This window comes from Cyrtonyx montezumae, unplaced genomic scaffold (genome assembly GCF_038088225.1).
Source record: "Cyrtonyx montezumae isolate F1298 unplaced genomic scaffold, pur_monq_1.0 scaffold_14, whole genome shotgun sequence".
Lineage (NCBI taxonomy): Eukaryota > Metazoa > Chordata > Aves > Galliformes > Odontophoridae > Cyrtonyx > Cyrtonyx montezumae.
Genome location: NW_027071870.1, coordinates 608,561 through 627,411, shown reverse-complemented (window position 1 = coordinate 627,411; position 18,851 = coordinate 608,561). Strand labels below are relative to the sequence as shown.

General features: G+C 39.6%; 1 protein-coding gene across 1 annotated transcript in view; it reads left to right on the top strand.

Moving 5' to 3' along the window:
• The window catches only part of UMAD1 (UBAP1-MVB12-associated (UMA) domain containing 1), a 63,277-nt gene extending 49,298 nt beyond the window's left edge, over nt 1-13,979 (top strand). Inside the window, exon 4 of the mRNA XM_065731228.1 lies at nt 11,130-13,979. Within this exon, the coding sequence (XP_065587300.1) occupies nt 11,130-11,387 (258 nt within the window). The 3' untranslated portion in view covers nt 11,388-13,979. The remainder of the gene's footprint in view (nt 1-11,129) is intronic.
• Nucleotides 13,980-18,851: the final 4,872 nt, after the last annotated feature.

Below are 18,851 nucleotides of genomic sequence, written 5' to 3'. Positions count from 1 at the left end.
GATGCAAGAAAGAAAAAGAAATCTGATAATAGCTGCAGTGTTTTGCATCTCCCTACTGTCACCTTAAGAAGCAGTTCATGTTTATTTGATATTGCTCTTCTGGATAATCTGACATACGCTCTTTAGCCAACAGATGTCAGCAGATTTAATGGGTGGAAACCATACCAGTAAGTGTATTAAAATAAACCACCAAAAATGAGAACCACATTTAGATTATGAATTAAGATATTTTTCTCATACTGTACATTGGTTTTTGTTTTTCTTTGTACTCCTGTTCCTCCCTCAAATACTTAATCGCTATTGCCTTCTATCTAAGGAGCTTGTTAAATGCTTTCTAGGGCAAGAGAGAATCCTCAAAGGGATTGCTTAATCCATAAGTACCTAATTTATATGTTGTTGTTATAGCCACTCTTAATTATATACCTTGCTGTGATACTTATCATCATAGTACATAGCTTTTGTCAGGAATTGGAGTAGTTCTGTTACAGATCTTGTGACCTTTCTTAGCATAATTTAATACTACAAACTGAGAACGTAGCAGATAGAAGGGCCATGTTTCCTGAAGGAAATTTACAATTATCTGTGGCTTTCTGCATGGAGACACTAGTGTGCACCACTTAGGCTGAATTTCCAAATAAATTAGAAAAATACCAAACTTTTCTATCAGAATTTGCAGATAATATCCTCATCACATCGATCCTTTTTAAAGCTCTGCTACTTAAGGATTCCACATAAACGTAAGTGACAGTTTCTTTGGCTGCATTTGTTAATTGGGAAGACAGAAACACTATTAAGATACAAAATGTCAAGGAAGAGATAGTGGAAGTTGAGTGCACAGCGTTAAAGTGATGAAAAAAAAAAGAATTTGTTGTTACTTCTACTGTTCTGAAGAAATAGCAAGTATTGCTGGGGGTGACAGACTTTGAAGGTCTCCTTTAGAGCAGATCATCTGATATAATTACAGTATATTAATAATGCTAATGTTACCTTCTTTTCCTTTTAAATATATGTGAATGCTAATGAGTTTTTCTAGACCTTTTATTGTCCAGTGTTTACTGAAGCTTGGCTGTCATGAGTATTTTTACAAGTTAGCAGAAAATGAGCAATTGCTGATTGTGCCTCCATTCAGTCACAGAGCTCTTCGGTTTTGGTTCAAAGTTTCTGTATTTAAAAGCTCAGAATGGATGTTTTGGACTAGTTTTACTACATTTTAAATCCTTCACATTTGCTTTAGAGATGGTGGTTGATATATCAAAATCAGTACAAAATTATTGGCCAGTGTTTGTGGTTAGTCTGCTCCACTTTGACAAATGCTAATGTTTATAGAAAATGTAATTAAAAAAAATAAAATAAAAGCCTTCTTAAGCAGGGATTCTAGCTGTGTCCTGGTTAGATTAATTGCTTGTCATATGTCATATTAAATACAAGTATTTCTTCTTTACCTATAAAGCCCTTAAATCACATTGGTCCATATTTTCTCTCTTCTTAATTGGGCATGTAAGCAGTAATCACTTAATGAAATTATCCACTCTTAGGAGGGACTAGAATAAGACATACTTTTCTCTGAATGCTGGTACCTTCAGAAGAAAGATCTGTTTTACTCGGCTGTTGTGCATGATTTTAAGCTCTAGGAAGTGGAAGTTTTACCTTACTTTTAAAGGGAGATTAATAGTTTTCAGCTTTGATGGTTGCAAAGGATAAAATCTTTCTTAGCTCCCTCCATCTTTTGCATGTATACTACTTAGCTGGGGAACTTGCATTTACTGTGCAGACACAGATTAAGAGTGCCTATGAAGCAGAGTTACTGTATGATAAGAAAGTCACACTCTATGGTTGTGATCTTCCTGAGAAAGAAGGTAAACAGCCCAGTCAGCTGAAAATCAGCTATTGCACCATAATAACATGTGTACTTTGTAAAGCTTAATTACACTGTATGTATTACTACCTGTTTTATCATCAAAATATCTAAAATATCAAATAGAGTCAACCAGTAAGAGCTGGTCATGTCTTAGAAGAGTACCACCTTGTAGGAGTTTTTTCAGTTCTGAAATGATTAGTTAAAAGTTACCTGTGAAACATCGTAGACAATTGGGCTTACTTCAGATCTGTAGTAACTATAGTAATGTCAAGAATGCTGTCAAATGACTTTTTTTTTATTTTTATAAAGAGAAGTATTATATTTTTAGCTATAGGGAACTGGATTGGGAATGGAGAGATGTGAATAAATGTGGCTGCCTCCAGCTTCCTCTCTTATGAGGAATAGTTCATTTTCAAAATAAAAAAGTAACACAGCTTTATTACAAAACATTTTTGTACAGTACTTTGCAAGTTAGTGCTACTTGTAACTAAGTCCCTTTGTTTAATTTACCTTGAGGTTGCTCAACGTTCTTTTAAAAGGAGCTTTGAGTGTTCTTTGTGGCTGGAATACACTTGTAACCAGGAGCATAGCCCCAGCAGAGACATTTGAGATCCCTACGGCCCGCTGCCATGCTCCAGCTCCAAGTCAGGCTGTTGTGGTCTGCCCACTGGTGGAGTTTGTGCAACAGGAGACAAAACTACATCCTGTAATAAAAAAAATGGCCAACAGCTGTCATGGATTTTCATTGTTTAGTGCCTATAATTAGCACCGTACACACCCACACGTAGAACTTAATAACATGGTAAAATTGTCCTGATTTGCAGTCTCTTCATTTTTGAGAGCCAGGCTCTCATAAAGGCACGCATTCTCCATGTGACGGCCAAGGCATGTGTATGCAGAAACACAGTCTGCTTACCTTGCTATTTCGTTTGGGCAGAGATTCATTGTACACTTACTGTAATTGCGTGCTTATTCAGTTACATTGGATTAATATTTGTAAAGTAGATGCTCAAATTGGATGCCCAGATGTTCACATTTTGAGGCTTTGTCTAATTTTGGAATCTTCTGACTAACTTAATCCCTAGATAAAACGACTGATTATCCTGTATCTCTGGCCCAAACACATGCGGTTGGACTAAAAGCCAGTAATGCTGGTTCACTTCGCTGCTGTCAACACATTGATTGGTCAGTCATCCTGCCTCTGGGAGTAACCCTTCTGGGCTTTCAAAATATTAAAATTGATCTAAAATACATTGTAGATCATACATCACTTGATGAAACACCCTGCTAATACAGCCTGATGGAACTGTGATATTTACAATGTGATGCATTAGTGTAAAATGGTGGCTGAAAGACCACAGTATAGGTCAGCTTATTAATAATTACTCTAAACATCACATAAGTAAAGTAACAGTATCCTTAGGTTAGTGTCTCTGCCTCTATCAGGGATAAAAAAAAAAAAAAGTAAAACAAAAGCCAGCAACAGCAATAGCCAGTCCATTTTAATGGAAAGGAAAGAATGATGGGAAAACTGCCTTGTTTCAGTCCAAAATTGGTGAGAAGGGAATATGTTTTTGTGTAGTTTCCATCAGTGTGATTTGTTCCTTTCCCTCAGAACTTCACCACTCCTCCACTGTACTGGATTTTAAAAAGACTGTCCACTGGGTAGCTCATAGCTATATTTGTTCTGAGGTACTTTTTAATTATATATGAAGATAAAATGGGCTTGTTTGCTGATTTTTGTTTGATTCCACGATTATAAATTTTAAGAATACTTTTCTAGTGTCACAATGCAAATAGTAGACCTGCTTGATAAAAACGAATCTATTTTAAGTATTGAAAAATTGCCCTTTCTTTTCACTGTGGTCCATTTGTCTTCCTTTCACAGAGAACCAGAAGGTCGGCAGAATTTGTTTCTTTTTGCTTTATTTACTCCTCTCCTCTGAAAGTCATATTCCTCTCATCCGTGTGTCTCAGATTTGTAATCTTTTTCTGTAATCACTACAGACAGTTAATAATTTCAGAAGGCCAAATTCAAGGCCATTTCCTTTTTCTTTCCTCTTGCAGTAGATGGAAGTTACCTACCTGTATTTTTCCTCTCATTGATATTTACACTGTAGGGTGACATGTCATTGTTTAGACTCATGGAGAGACTGACTTTTCTTCTGAAACAATAACACCATTTTAACTTCTGATTTAGGCAGCTTTTCTCACTTGGTTTAATTTGCTGAAAAAATTACTGACTTTTTTAGTGAAACCATGCTTGCTAAATATTTTCTTACTAACCTTTTATTTTCATTTAACTTTTCTAAGTTCTTTTCTCAGGTAGATTTTTTCCTTACCCATTCCAGTCCTTGGATTTTCATACACATGGAATATTGTCATAGAATGCAGTGTGGCCCCTCTTTCAGAGGTTCTGCTCCATGACACTGTGCTATTTCAGAGAGAATTTCATCCTCCCCCTGCCATTGTAGCTCGCCATTGTGGAGCTTCTGCCATAACAGGGATTGGGAACAAGAGATAAAGATGTGGAGGCAGGGACTCCATCTGTCTTCGCTCCTCCTGGTCAGACATCAGCTGCCCCAAAAGCCTTCAGGATATTTCTTTTTTTCGTCTAGTGCAATTTGGAGAAACTCAAATTTTGTCATTAACCACAGAGATCAAATGTAGCTGCTAACTTTAAACTGATTATTTAAAAACTGTTTACTTAAATATGCAACCAAAGTTGTATAGAGAAATCAATAAAGACAGAGATGATACAAAGAAATGAACAGTTAAAAATACAACCTTTGCTCCTGATTTCCACTCTATTGAAAGAGTATTTTCTAGAGGTATACTTACATTCCAGTTACTTAGAAATTATTGCCCTCATACAAAATACTCATTCGTGGTTCACTTGCTTCAGTAGATAACTGCATTTTAATAGTATGAGGTTTGTATTACATCAAAAATGAAGGTAACAACAAAACAAATCTGAGTATCCTGTGCTTTCTGCACTGAAGTTGCAGAAGAAATCCATTATCAGCGTTTATCAAGCTCCTCTGTTCATTTTGCAATATATTGCCTCATCCTTCACTTCAGATTTGTGGCTGTGGGATGCACTGCTGGATGCTCAGAGCCTCCTGTATTGCATTTCTTCTGGCTCGCAGTTTACTCACTGTAGTAATTTTCATGACCTTTTTCCTCTTTCAGCATATGCACTACAGTGAAAAAATACAGCCACAGTCTGGCCCAGCACTTCCTGGCATGGGCACCATCACGGGTGCACTGAATGTTGTTTGTATTGCTTATTGTGATGTGTGACATCGTTGCTACCAATAGCTCCTATGCTGCATCATAGGAACAGGGATGCTAGACTGGCTGAACCCATTCTCTCTTCTAAGATCATTCTTATCACAGTGTTCACGTTGTTGAGGGGAAGGTTGTCCAAAATTCACCTGTTAGGACAGTGCCCTGAGCTCACGGGCCTGCAGAGAGGCACAGGGAGGCAGCAAGAGCGGAAACCCTGCTGCTGAGGTGCATAAAGGCCCATAAACATCCTGAGGTAGCACAGAGAAAAAGAAAACGAGTTCTCTTGATGCAAAAAGAAAATAGGGCCCTAAAGAAAAAGAAATGAAGGCCCTAGCTCACTAGTGCAGGGCTTAAAGCTTTTGCGGGTGGTATTGCAAACCTCTTGTAACACTGAGCTAAAGATCAGGCTTCTTTTTCTATGTGGCATTTTTCTACTCTGAGCGGCAGAGCTCCAAGTCTTCAGCAGGGCTCAGAGCAGTGTCACCCCTTATTCAGATCAGTTCTCTGAGGTTCTGCCTTTTTGGTTCCTCTAGCATGAATAAATGTGGTAGTTACACACTAGATTTGCAGTCATTTATGGCACTTGAGAATACTTTTCAGGGTGAAATTGTGTTTTATAGGTATTTAATAAATAAAACTCACAAGCATCTCTAGAGCTTACCAGTACCATTAAACAAAGGTGTTTTAACCGTGGAACCAGTATCACCAGCTCAGATGGCAGTGTTTCTCCACAGAGGTTATCAGTTCTAGCTGTTGGAGAGAGCAAGGAACATGTGTTAAGTACAGAATGCCCATTCTGGAGCATATTTATAATGAGAACTTTGTGCAGGTAGCAGCATTTCTTTAGGACAGACAACTCACTGCTGTGTTACAGAATAGGAGTCATAAAAAGTTGGGAAATAAGAGCCCAAAGTGACCGGGTAAGCTGATTTCCATTGACTGCTGCTGATTGAAAAGCCTCTCAGAGGACTCCATTCTGGCTCTGTGTGTGTGGCGGCCCCGCTGCAGCCACTGACAAGGTGTGTCCACATTCCTCTCAAGAAATACTCTGACCAGAAGGGACTGTGGTACTGCAGCCACTGTGAGATCTCCTGCACTTTTCTCTCCATTTACTTTTGCTGTCCCAGAATGGAAACAACACTTTTCTTGAGCCCGCTAAACCTTCAAGCCATCAGCTCTAAAGACATGAAGGTTTCATGTCCCTTCACATGAAGGTTTCTGAGCCATTTCCAGATGGGTATATTCTGTAAAGATGTAGGCCACAGACTTAACTGGTGTGCTGGCTGTGGGTTTTTTTGTTGCTGTTACTCAGCTTTGGTTTTTTGTGACATTTAGAAACTGATGTCACGTACACTTTTTCACCCCCATCACCATCATGTACGCTTTTCTTCTAGCTTCAACTTCTGAAGTGCTAAACATATAGAAAACTTACAAGTATTTCTTTTTGTTTTCCCATCTGCTCTTCTTTTCAAATAAGAAAAGCAATGGCAAAGCAATTCATTCTCTTTAGTAGTGTCTTTAGTTCTAGACACCTAGAACGTTGGACATATCATTAGTTTCTTATGGCTGGCTCTCTAAGGGAAATGGATCTGCTTTCAGAAAAACTAATAAATAAAAGCTTCTTTTACAGAAAGTACAAATTTCTTGAGATAACCTGTTTTATGGTAGAAATGGCTCGTTCAGCAACTTGGGTGATAATAGTGCTAGCACTGATCTTTCATCCTGCTTAGGAGCACTGTAAATGCAGCTTCCAAGTACATTGTAAACTACGAATTTTTTCTTCCTTACGAGACTCCTTGGCAGATGTTGTATTTAGCACACATAGTTGCAGCAAATTAGATGTTTTTAAATGCAACTGAGGAACATAAAAAAATAACAGTGTAAGAGCACAACATGAGGAATTCAGTTCAGAGGATAATTTTATACTTTGTTAGTTCTGAACTGACATACAACGCTGTTGCTGTCAGAGCACAATCGCTATCTGGTAGGCAGCAACCATATATATTTATGCACTATTTCTTTTATCCCTCTTCATTTGAATTCCAAGCCAAGAGTGAAGAAAACACCTTGCTTATTGGAATTGAGTCTGAGCACCATACCTTCTGTCATTTTAACTGATTTTTCAACTCCCTGGTGCTTGCTGTACTGTAAATTGTTTGATGATCTTTTAAGAGCATTCAATTAATATTTCTCATAGTGGGGTTGTGTGTCATAGCATTTGGCAGTGCTTTATTTAGCTAATGTCCAGAGAATATGCTCTGAATGGGTTGTATTTGGGACAAATAAGTTAGACATTTAAGCAGAAACCAGTGTGACTAATGTGGGATATCAAATTCTCTAGGACTTGCAGTTCTATATATGCTTGAGGAATGCATGCCTGAAAACATAAGCCATTTCATAACCTTGGCTTCTGGTCGTGCAATGTAGCTTTGTGCTGGTGTTTGCGTTGTAATGAGCTTGGGCAATTTCAGCCTTGATGGGTGACTGATGTTCTCTGCTGGACTGTCCATTTCTTTGTTTCATTACCACAGGTGCTGTAAAAGCCTGCTGGTTAGGTTTGCTGTACTGTAGTGTATTCTCCCACATATGAGTGATATACATCTCGACCCTCTGAAGGCTGTCTTTATAATTAGAAAATCATGTTCTGGGTGGGCAACACAGCTGGTGAGGGTCTGGGGCACAAATTTTATGAGGGGAAGCTGAAGGAACTGGGATTATTTAGTCTGGGGAAGTGGCACAGGGGTAATTTCATCATTCTCTACAACCATCTGAAGTGAGGTTGAGTTCATGTGGGGGTCAGCCTCTTCTCCCATGTAACAAGTGATAGGATGAGAGGGAACGGCCTCAAGTTGTGCCAGGGGGGGCCATTCAGCTTGGACGTTAGGAAAAACTTCTCCAAAAGAGAGAACATGCTGGAACAGGCTGCCCACGGAGGTGATGGAGTCACTGTCCCTGGAGGTGTTCAGGACACATGTAGGTGGCACTGAGGGACATGGGTTAGTGGGAACTGCTGGTGACAGGTAGACTGATGGACTAGAAGATCTTGGAGGTCATTTTCAACCTTGGTGATTCTATGATTCTATGAAGTGTAAAACTGTATCTAGCTTGGTAAGATCTTGCACGTGAGGCCATTATCTGAATAGCCTTGTAAGAGGGTTCAGATAATTATTCTCAGTTAAGAACAACAATTGCCTGTAACGACAGCACAGGACAAAACTGAAAAAGTACTTTTTTTTCACTTTTTTTTTTTTTTTACTTTGTGTGGCATACTTTAATGCTACCCTTAGCATTTTTAAGCTGTGCTCAACAGCATGACAGCAGGGAGGTATGACCAGGCTGACATTGCCTGGAGTTTTCCTACCACATCGCATTACACAGCCATCCTCCCCAGGTAATGTGTTTTTCACATTGCATAATTTCTTGGTCTAAGGTGTGACTTTCTGTGAATGAAAAGTGAATGTGAACAATTTAAGCTATTTTAAGCACTTTTTGTTTTTCTTGGGTAAGATTGTATTGCTTAACGTGTGGAACTGAAATAGAAAATCTTCAGATCTTTTCTCATTTCTGCTGTGAGCTCATGTTGTGTTACTGGATCCGAGACCTTCTTATGAGGGCATGGGTGGACCAAAAAACTATTGGATTAGAGATCAGATTATGGCATTTATTACACTGACCAACCTTTTTTTTTTTCTCTTTGTTCCTGGCTTACCTATCCTGTGTTCCATTTCAAGCTTTGTTTATGATACTGTTTTGACTATTCAAGTAGTATCAGCATCTATAAGAACTTTACAACTAGTATATAAAGTGTGGTAACGTGGTGTTTAAGAGTAAAATATTTCCAATTCATCCTTCCTTACGCAGTCTTGCTTTGAAACATGAAGTGGGGCCGAGAGTAAGGGAAGCTCGTTCTTGTCCTGTCATTAGCAATACAGTTTCTGTGTACAATAAGGCTCTAAGTTGTGGGGCTGCCCATTTGGCACCCTTCTAACAACTGTAATGCTTCTGGAAATTTAAAGAAAAAAAATAAAGAAAAAGAATAAAGAAAATCCAAGATGCTTTATGCTCTGTCCAGTTTTTTTTTCTTCTTGAAGTTACTTTTGCCAACTGATTCTCCGATTTCCATTGTAAACTGAGTTCATCCAGCTTGTGGAACGATTAAGATAGAAGATGTTTTTAAATGTATGATTTGCCAAACAAAATAATCATCAGATTGTAGGGATTTTGAATTATCATCCAGGCTATGGGAATAGGAAGACAGGAGATCATTTTTCCCTGGAACGCAGGAGTGTCGGAGGCAGAAGGCTCTTTGCAGATCTTGTTTAATGGATTCCTAGAGGTAACTTTTTCCTGTTTTTTGTTTGGGGCTTTCTGGCTCCCCTTTCCTCATTAGAATATGAGACGGATGTAAAAGAAGCAAATACCAGCACCTCAATGAGAGCTCTGCAGTTTTGTTCTTTCAGGAAGGAGTACAACAAATTTGAGCAGAGAAGAATGTTATAGGATATCTTGAAATTTTGAGCAGCTACAAATTTGTTTGGTTTTTTTTGTTTCGTTTTTAGATGAGTATAACTAACATTATAAAAAAGTGTTCTGTGTGTTCAGCAGTGTTCTTAGTAAGCCAGTATATCTATATCAGAAAAATGGATTTGAGTTTTGTTACAGTGGATGTCTTAAGTCTGTTTGGCCGTGACAAGAAGGAAGACTTAAGTGTTGCTAACTGATTAGAAACTACAGAAACTAAGATCCCTTTGAACATGAGAGCTGCTGGTCTTCAACTTGCAGATAGCTCTGCTAATTAGAAGAGACAAATACAAGAGGTTTTAGGAATTTTCCTGGACTTACAGACTTATGGTTTATGGTTTTTCGGTACTTTCTCTTCCCTACTCAAATATCTTTCTGGATATGTGCTGAGCATGGAGGGTTGAAAAGTAGAAGTCAAGACTGCAATCAGAAATTAATGTATAATGTTTTTGGCTCTTATGTGACTTGCTGAGCACTTTTGAACGAGTCAAATGAGAATATTCCTCTATTTGTACTTAGATAAAATAGAAATCCCTGTGGCAATCATTTTATTCTTCTAGATTCTTGGTTTGCATAGCACTTGGTTGCTATAAATAGTAGGGTAAGTTAGGCAGAGTAAGTAGTTTACTTTAAGTTTCAGAGGCAGAGTAAGTAGTTTACTAAGTAGCTTCTTTGTTTTTAAATTGGTAAAAGTTTTAGGATAGACACTTAATACCATCATTCTGGTAAACCAGTATCAAAGCTTTAAGACTGCTGGGTTGACCATTCTATCTGATGGCTTTTTTCCACAAATAATGTTGACTTATTCTGTATGTCCACTTTTTATTTTTTTAATTTCATTGCTGGTTTTGGTTTATGGGTTTTGTACGTTTGGCTTTTGTTTATCTGTCCTAGTTTTGTTTACTGTCCTTGTCTAACAATCTATCAAGCACGCCGTTAGCAGACCTCACTTGTCAGTGAAACAACTCTGTTTCACATTGGAAATCGTGATCAGGAGTAATTTGAAAGAGCTAGAGTAGGACTTGATGGTTCAGGATTTTTGCTGTTGTTTGTTTAAACAGAGTCCTACATTTGTAGATGACTTCTGAAAGGGTGTGGAAGGGTAGAGGGAACGTAACTTCTGATTTAAGAAAGAGATTTGTCACTTGATGAAAGGGATGGTATAGAGTATTTTCCCCTAAACCTGAAGACAGTGTCTCACCTGTCTTGATTTTCTTATAGGCAGAGTGATATTAGATAGGAGAAATTAGGATAATCAATTGTTGTTTTCAGCTTTAATTCAAATCAACCTACCTCAAAGAATTATATCAACACGCATTAAGATCCACTATTTCAGATCTACTTGGACTAAACTCTGGAACTACTTTTCTTTGGTTGTATTTTTATTAATAGTCCATGACAGAGAGCTGTAGCTGCCTGCTGCGTAGCGTCTAAATTACTGTTCTTCTGTTCTCTTCAGACGAACACAGGGCACCGATCGGAGTTGACTGTATCGAGAGCAGAGGAGGGAAATGAAAGGAGCCAAAATTTGGAAAGCAGCCCTTTCATGTCAGATCTTCTCAGCGACGTACCCTTTGCCCTAGCACCACACGTGTTAGCAGTGCAGGGCACCCATAGTGACGTTCCTGACCGACTGCTCACCTACAACATCAGTGACAATTTATCAAGGTTTTGGTACGACTTTACGCTTGAAAACTCTGTACTCTGTGACCCGTAATGTTCCCTTGATCTTTTCTTTATGTGTTGAGGAAAAAGTCTTAATGTGAAGATAAAGAATTTTTTTTTTTTGAGCATTTTAATATTTTGGGGGCCTACCACTGATATGAGATCCATTGGATCAAAAGGATTGCTATCCAGTGCAATGTTATATTCCTTAGGACTGTAACTTACCGTGCTAAGCGTTCTGTTTATCCCCAGAGAAATCAAGCAAAACCGTTGCAGCCGATGCTGGCTGTAGGAATCTGCTTCCCATGGGTAGGCTGTAGACACAAGCATTTCATAAAGGTGAAGCCCGAGCACAACTGCTCTGCTGTGTTTTTCATTCTGGTAGTGAGCACGCAGATCCTGTTCTGCGTGTTTCTTCAGATCACCTTTGATTCTCTGCACATAGAAGCCAGTGCTAATAGTAACGCAGTGCTTCTTTGTACTACTGGACAGAGAGTTTTCCAGTCAGTATGTTTTGATACTCAGACTGAATTCTGAGTACTGAAATAATTTGGAGTACTTAATACGATCGATTACCGATGTGAAGGTGACCGTGTGTTGCTCCGCTCTCCTCCCAGTAGAGGTATTTTTGTCCCCTCATTTCGTGCCAATCCTGTTGCCTGGAGAAGTCCCCCAGGGCTGCCCGCTGGCTGCTGTTTGTTCTCACTACCACATGTGTTCCTGATTTATACACAGATCAGCTTTTCCATTTTAACCTCTTTGCCCCCTGAAGAAGGAAATCTCAGGACACGTACTTTTAATGGTCACACCCTCCTTTTTTTAATTTGTGTGCCAGAGATACAGATGGCAATGTTTAACAACAGGAAAACATTACATTGTTTTTTATCCAGCTAAATTAGATGGCTAAGTACCTAAACATGCTTTCTCACAGACCACTGTGTCCCTTGCTCTCAAGATTCCAGCATGTTTTTTCCAACTAAAACCAGAGTTGCTGTTGTATGAGCAGCAGCTCCCTGATGTCATACCACAATTTGTGTGAATAACTCTCTGTGTTGCACAAAAGTTTACACTTGTTTTCTCTCTTGGGGTGTAGAGTATTTATACTGTGCCAAATCCTAGTAGGTGATTCCATATATTTTTATGCTCTGTGGTAGCTGAAGTATATACATTTTCAGACTTTCATCCTTCAGGTATTTGAGAAAAATACCGTAAACGATGGAGAAATTACGTTGTGAATATGTCTTAGCTTGTTACATATTCATGTTTAAGATTTCTTCTTTTTTAATGTATGTATATAGGTAAATCTGTTTACGTTTAACAGTTACGTTCACAAATGTTTTGAAATACTTGTTTCAGTGAAAGTAAGTGTACTGCATACCAATAAATAAGTGTCAAATAATGTGTGAGAATTAATACTTGGCCTCACCCGTGTTCTTCTCTGTAGCAGTGACCATTCAGACTTTGTGGGAGCTTGAAATTGTTTCATTTAGAAAACTTCTTCAGTGTCCCATAATAATCAGGGTGTTCAGTGAGTCTACCACACCCTCATCTGTCGGATTTTGTGCACTGGGTTGGTGACGTGCAGAGCTTGGTTGGTTTGAGTGACACTGCTGCTGGGAGCTGGGAGCACTCAGACCCCTCACAAGGAAGAATTAATTTTGCAGAGCTGCTCGGAACTGCTTTGTGTGCTCAGGTTTCTAGTTAGAACATGAAGCACTGTGTTTAGTTTCCGTGATTGTTTTGTATGAACCATTCAGCAAATAGGATGTTTCCATTCAAGATGTTCATCTCAAACCTGAAATGTTTCTCCAGCTCAGCTGGACTGGAAGCAGAATTGCACGATGCTGCTGAGAAGCCAACAAACTCACCGTACTTGTTCTTCTCTTGTCAGCTGACAGCACGTAACTTTTTTTGGCATTCATTTTAGATTGAAGCCAAATAATCCATCTAAAAGAATTATATCTTGTCAGAGTCGGGCTCTGTTATGGTCGCAAGCCAGTAGGGGTCCTTTTAAAAGACAAGAAGATGAGAAAGAGTGCGAGGAGGGGGTTGCATTCACCCGTGGTGAGAAATATGGTCGGTAGGTTAAGCGTTTGGCCTGCATCCTTAGCCACTTTCTGCAGAGGTTAACATTTGCACATAGCAAGAGCTCTCCTAACGAGCAGGGGTACTGGAGTGCGTCTCCTCGCTGCCCTCTCTTTAGCAAGGGTTGGGGCTCTCCCTTGCTTAACATCATCCATAAAAAGTAGATTGAAGCTTAATGGTATCCAGACCACAAAGGTGAACTTCTTCCCACTGGGATAAGAAAAAAGACACTTAGGCTGTTACAAATTAGTAAGATTTATGGATTTGCCTGCTAGTGACGTGAAGATGGCACAAAAGTCTTTGGAAAAATGGAAGATTTTAAGCAGTCTTAATTCATATAAAAGTGTATAACGCTGTAAATGCGTATCTGTCACTGTCAGCAAATACTGAATGGTTGTCCTTCAAACACTACACCACTGATTTTAAAAAATAAAAGTATAAACTATTATAACATAATCAATATTGAGATCTGAGGAGTAAAACAACCCCAGCCAGCCTTTTCTATACGTTCTGTATATTAAAATAAGAACTTGTATAAAGCTGCTTGCATTGTGTTATGGGTATGTGTGTAAATTGTTTAGACAGAACTGAAAGATATTTCATAGCTGATATCAGTGGCATCAGAGTTAAGACAGGTTGTCAACTCTGGAGCTAATGATGAAAGCCTGAGGTATGATCCTGTGCCAGTGGAATGCTGTAAATGGGAGCTTTGTTACTGCCATTAGTGCATGCTTTACTCGGCCTTCACTCTTTCATTAAATAGTTTATTTAGGCAGAGTTTGGTTCATGGGGTATTTGGGGTTTCGTTTGCAGTTCTGTACGTTTTCCTTGCAAGAGATATACTCTGCTTTGTGTGATAGCTTCCTTATGGAGCTTTCTAATAAATCAAACATAACAAGACACTTCTTATTTCCTCTGGAAAAGTGGTAAATACAAGCCTCTGGAACAGTCTAATTTTAAATGTAGAAAAAGGAGACCAAAGCCCACATGTTCAAAGGTAAATGAAAGAATAATTGCATCCAGAGCAGCCCGACGGAAGGCTGAGTGTGAGCCCATCCCTGCAGACAGCTCCCTGGTGACAGACCCAGAAGTGGAACCAGACAACGCTGTGCAAAGGAGGTCAGTCAAGGAGATGCTTGCAGATCCCCTCTCTGTTGTTCTCTATAAAGCATGACCTGAACCTTGATACTGCAGCTGGCGGGGCGTGCTTGTGTGGTCACGGATGAGAGGTTTTGACCCTAGAGCAAAAAATATTAAAAAAAAAAGGTGAAAGGCAAAGAGTGTGTTCACCATGCTAGTTACAGCAGCTTGAAATTGTATGCAGTTTATTGCATTGCTAGCTGGAGAACCTGTTGTGGCCACAGAAAAACTGAAGCAGCCTCCCTGTGTGGGATGAGCAGGCTGTTGAGAACAAGAGCGTGAAGCTTGCGCTTGAGAAACTGCTTTCCTCTCCTCCCCACCGCCCTTTTGTTATGACATGATCATTCATCTTGCTTTGGGTTTTCTCAGCCTGGTGAGTACAGAGAGGAACCAGAACTGCAACTAACAGGGGCTAGCTCCTTCCCTTCTTAGGTAACTGCAACAGTTCCACTGATCACAAGGCAGTTCCAGATTAACCGGATTTCCTTTCAAAGTCGGCGAGTGTCTGCTACAGCAACAGAGAGGCAGAGCCTGGCGAGTAACTCCTTAAAATCCAAAGGCAGTCTCCTTCTATGTGCCAAAGGGCACAAAAGGAAGAGGCAAGTTTAATAAGCCATGTTGGGTTTGTTCCGTCCTTCTGCCATGATGAGTTTCCATGAGCATAATGAGCTCACGACGTTGGCCGTAGGAACATCAGCCCTTATTTTTTCCCATCAATGTCACATTCCTTAAAGTAAGTAAACTGTGAATCTCCCTCTCTCATCCACTGAGGCCGTATTCTTCCTTTGATATTTCCTTCCTTTGATTCTTCTATAGAACTGCCTCTTTCTTTTCAGTATCTCTTACAGAGATGAGCCTGTTTCCAGAAAAATAGTCCCAGCCTTCATTCTGCAAAGGGGACCCGTTTGCTTGGGCACTTTGTTAGCCTTCCTTCTGTCTGAATCAGAGCCATCCAAGAGAAGCAATGTAAGTATTCATACTCACTGGAAGGGGAGAAAAGGCGCTACCTTGTTCCCGCTAACAGTCAGCTAATTCGGAAGCATTGCTGCCCATAAAGCCCTACTTTGGTTTTTGTCACTTTGGATTTTCACCATTTTCAGATTCTGTGAATCTGAGAAGGAAATTCAAGGCATGACACCTCGCTATTTAGTTCTGGAGAGCAAATTTTCAGTTCTGTGCTTGTTGTTCCCTTTGCTCAGTGTGATGCCAGTGAGTAAGACTGTGTTAATTCTTGTGCACGTGCTGATGAGCTCAGTGATTGATGTAAGATCCAAATCGCTTTGAATTCTGTCCTTGGACAATTCTGTATGCAGAGGCGTTTTCCTCCATGTATAAATGGTTTTAAACTATCAATAGAACTCCTCAAAAATAATGATGTTTTAAACTTAATCTTCTGAGACATATTAATGGCAAACTTTGCTGCTTTCATGGGGAGTGCTTGAGTTCTGGACTAAGCCTGCCTGTTCTGCATGCAATTAATTTGAGGCAATCGAAAACTACTAGTTTTGTACAAATATCCACCTCCTGTAAAATGGCAGAGTCCTCACGCTTCCTTTCTTCCTTTTTGTGGCTTGGAACAAAGAACACGTGGTAGAATTAAATCAGAGTAAAGGGGGGAAAGGATGGGAAGGACACATAAAGAAGTTTTTGTTGAGCATTCTTTCTGTAGTAGCTAAAATTGGCTTTAAGGAAAATGCAGAAATGAAATGAAATGCAGCTGGTAACAATCTGACGACACTATCATATCAGCGATCCAAACTGGGAAGTAAATCGGTGTTGGTGTTGTGCCCAGTGGTGTCTTTTTTAGTGTACAATGCAGCAGATAGCACAGAGGTCCCTAGTGTTGATGCCTCTGTCATTAACACAGGTGGTGTCATAGGCACAGTAACAGTTGTGTACTCCTTTCAGCATCTCAGAGCCAGTACTTGTTCTCAGTCTGCAGCCTTCTAGGCTGTAGTCTTTCTACACTGTGTTTTCACCACAGAAGGACAGTGAACATTAAAGTTTACTTTCTAATACATCAGAGTAGCTCGAAGAGATTTGCTGTATCAGAGCTCAGCAGTTTGTCACGCTCCTCCTACAGAAACAGAACTGTGTGAGCATGCTGTGTGCTTCGTACAGGAGCTGCAGAGCTTTCAGCCTTGTGTTACAGTGAGATGTTGGAGAAGCCATTTTCATTCTTAGACGAAACAGACTATCTAGTGGAAGTGGAAGTGATGATGACCTCAGAAGGATGTAGCAGCTGTAGAACAGAAGAAGGAGTGGCTGTGGTTCTGCCAGCCAATTCAACTCACTTTTCCTTGCTGCAAAGATAAAACAAACTCTTGAGATCAAAGATCTCATTTACAAGGCTGTCCTCTTAAGTCAGTCCACGCATGCACTACAATAACAGAACATAAAAGAAACTGCTCGCAAGCAAACAAAAAAACTTCTAAACATCCCTCACCCAACTGTGTGTGAGTATCAGCTTTATGGTGAGAGCAGCCACTTGCATCCGGATCTTCGTGTAACTGTTTCGAAGGGTTGGATCTGGGCATCCCTCTAAATTACACCGAAAAGAAGTTTGAAGCAGATGGGCTCAGAAAATAGGCTCAGGTGAAATGGGCCATCGAGAGGGGAAGGGAACTGCTTGTTTAAATGAACTGATACTAGGACTGCAAAAGATGTTGGGACTTCAGTCTGACCACAGTCACCCCCTTTTTGGGTAGAGATCTGCTGTTTGTCTGTTTCACTCGAGAAAATGGAGCACCGTGTGGTACTTTGGAAACTATGTTGTAATTTCCTTTTTCAGCCGTTTTTGGAAAGTGCTGGTGCATCTGCTTGGCTTACTCTGCTCTTAAAGATGTTCTTAGGTTCCTGTAGCTCTGATTTTGACTATTATGTGTTTAGGTGGGGCTTTTGTCAAACATGCAATATTTATCTTACCAACTGAGTCAAAGGGTCTTTTTGCTGTTGTTTGACTTGAGTGTCTTTTGTAGTTGGGTTAGTTCTCCTTAAATTCTCTCTCTGATAAAGAACATTTACACTTCTCCCTCTGCTTGGAAGAACATATTCATTACATTCATACCAGAAAGGATTGCCAAATTTTATTTCAAATAGTGTTACAGTACCTGTAGATGGTTTAGATCAGTCTTACTGTAGTTATGGCTAAAATTTTATCTCCAAGGTTGATATATTCTCCATATTTTCATGTAGCTTAATTCATATTGTAGTTTAACTCATGACTTGGGGGCAGGCAAACCGAGGAGTTGTCATATGGGCAGTGGATGTTGGATTAATAGAGGAATTTCCATCACTTTTCTATATACATCTACTGCATGTACAGAGCAGTACGTGCATCCACTCACAATGGTGGAGTTACAGTAACTGCATCAAAGCTGGATGTTGCCGTTGGACTTTCAAATGGCATCCAATAAGAGGCTGCTGATTAAGAAATTGAGATGCAGTGTTTTGCTGTAGATTGCTGAAATGCTTTAGAGTAGAAATCAGTATTAATACTCATCTTAAATCTTAGCTACACTGAAGGCAAGTTTTAAATCTTAAGACAGCTGTAAAATGAGGGAATGATCAAAAGTGGCTGATTTGTTTTTCTTTGCTTAGAGACTAGCTAGTGAAATCACCTCTATTCACGTTGCAGTTATTTCTGTACCAAATTATATATGTATATAATAATGTATGGCACGCTTGTTCTAGCTGCTCATTTGTACAATTCTGAGAGGATGTCTAGGAGCAGAACCCTTTTCTGGGTTACAAGTTTTGGCCAAGGTGCCGAAGTCTGTCTCCTAGAGGAGTAAATCATCCCAGGACTGATGTGTTCATCACAGACATTGAGAATAAGTCAGATAAGACTTGTCTGTGAGGATCTCCCGTAGCAATGGGACTGTGGCTATTTGTAAGAGTATGTGCACAGTGACTACAAGAAAGCAGTCTTTGGTGATGACTTAAATGGTGTTGAATACCCTCATCTTCATGGCATGCAATAGGAGCAGTGTTCCTAATGTCCAATACAACAGCAGAGCAAGGCCTTTCTGGGACACACTGCATCACTTTTTCTCCAGGAGTTATTTTCACTCACACACAGACTGACAATCTCTTTCCTTGAAGAAACACATTATGAAAATAGTACTTCAAATGTTCTTTGAAATACCGTTCACTTCCGACACATAATTTTAGTCTGGAGATCAGGACCCTGTAATCTGTCAGTCTCTAACAGAATAGTCCATGTAACTCAGTAACACTTGGATTACTCTGTTTACCTTTCCCCCTGTGTATATCTATTGATCTTAAACTC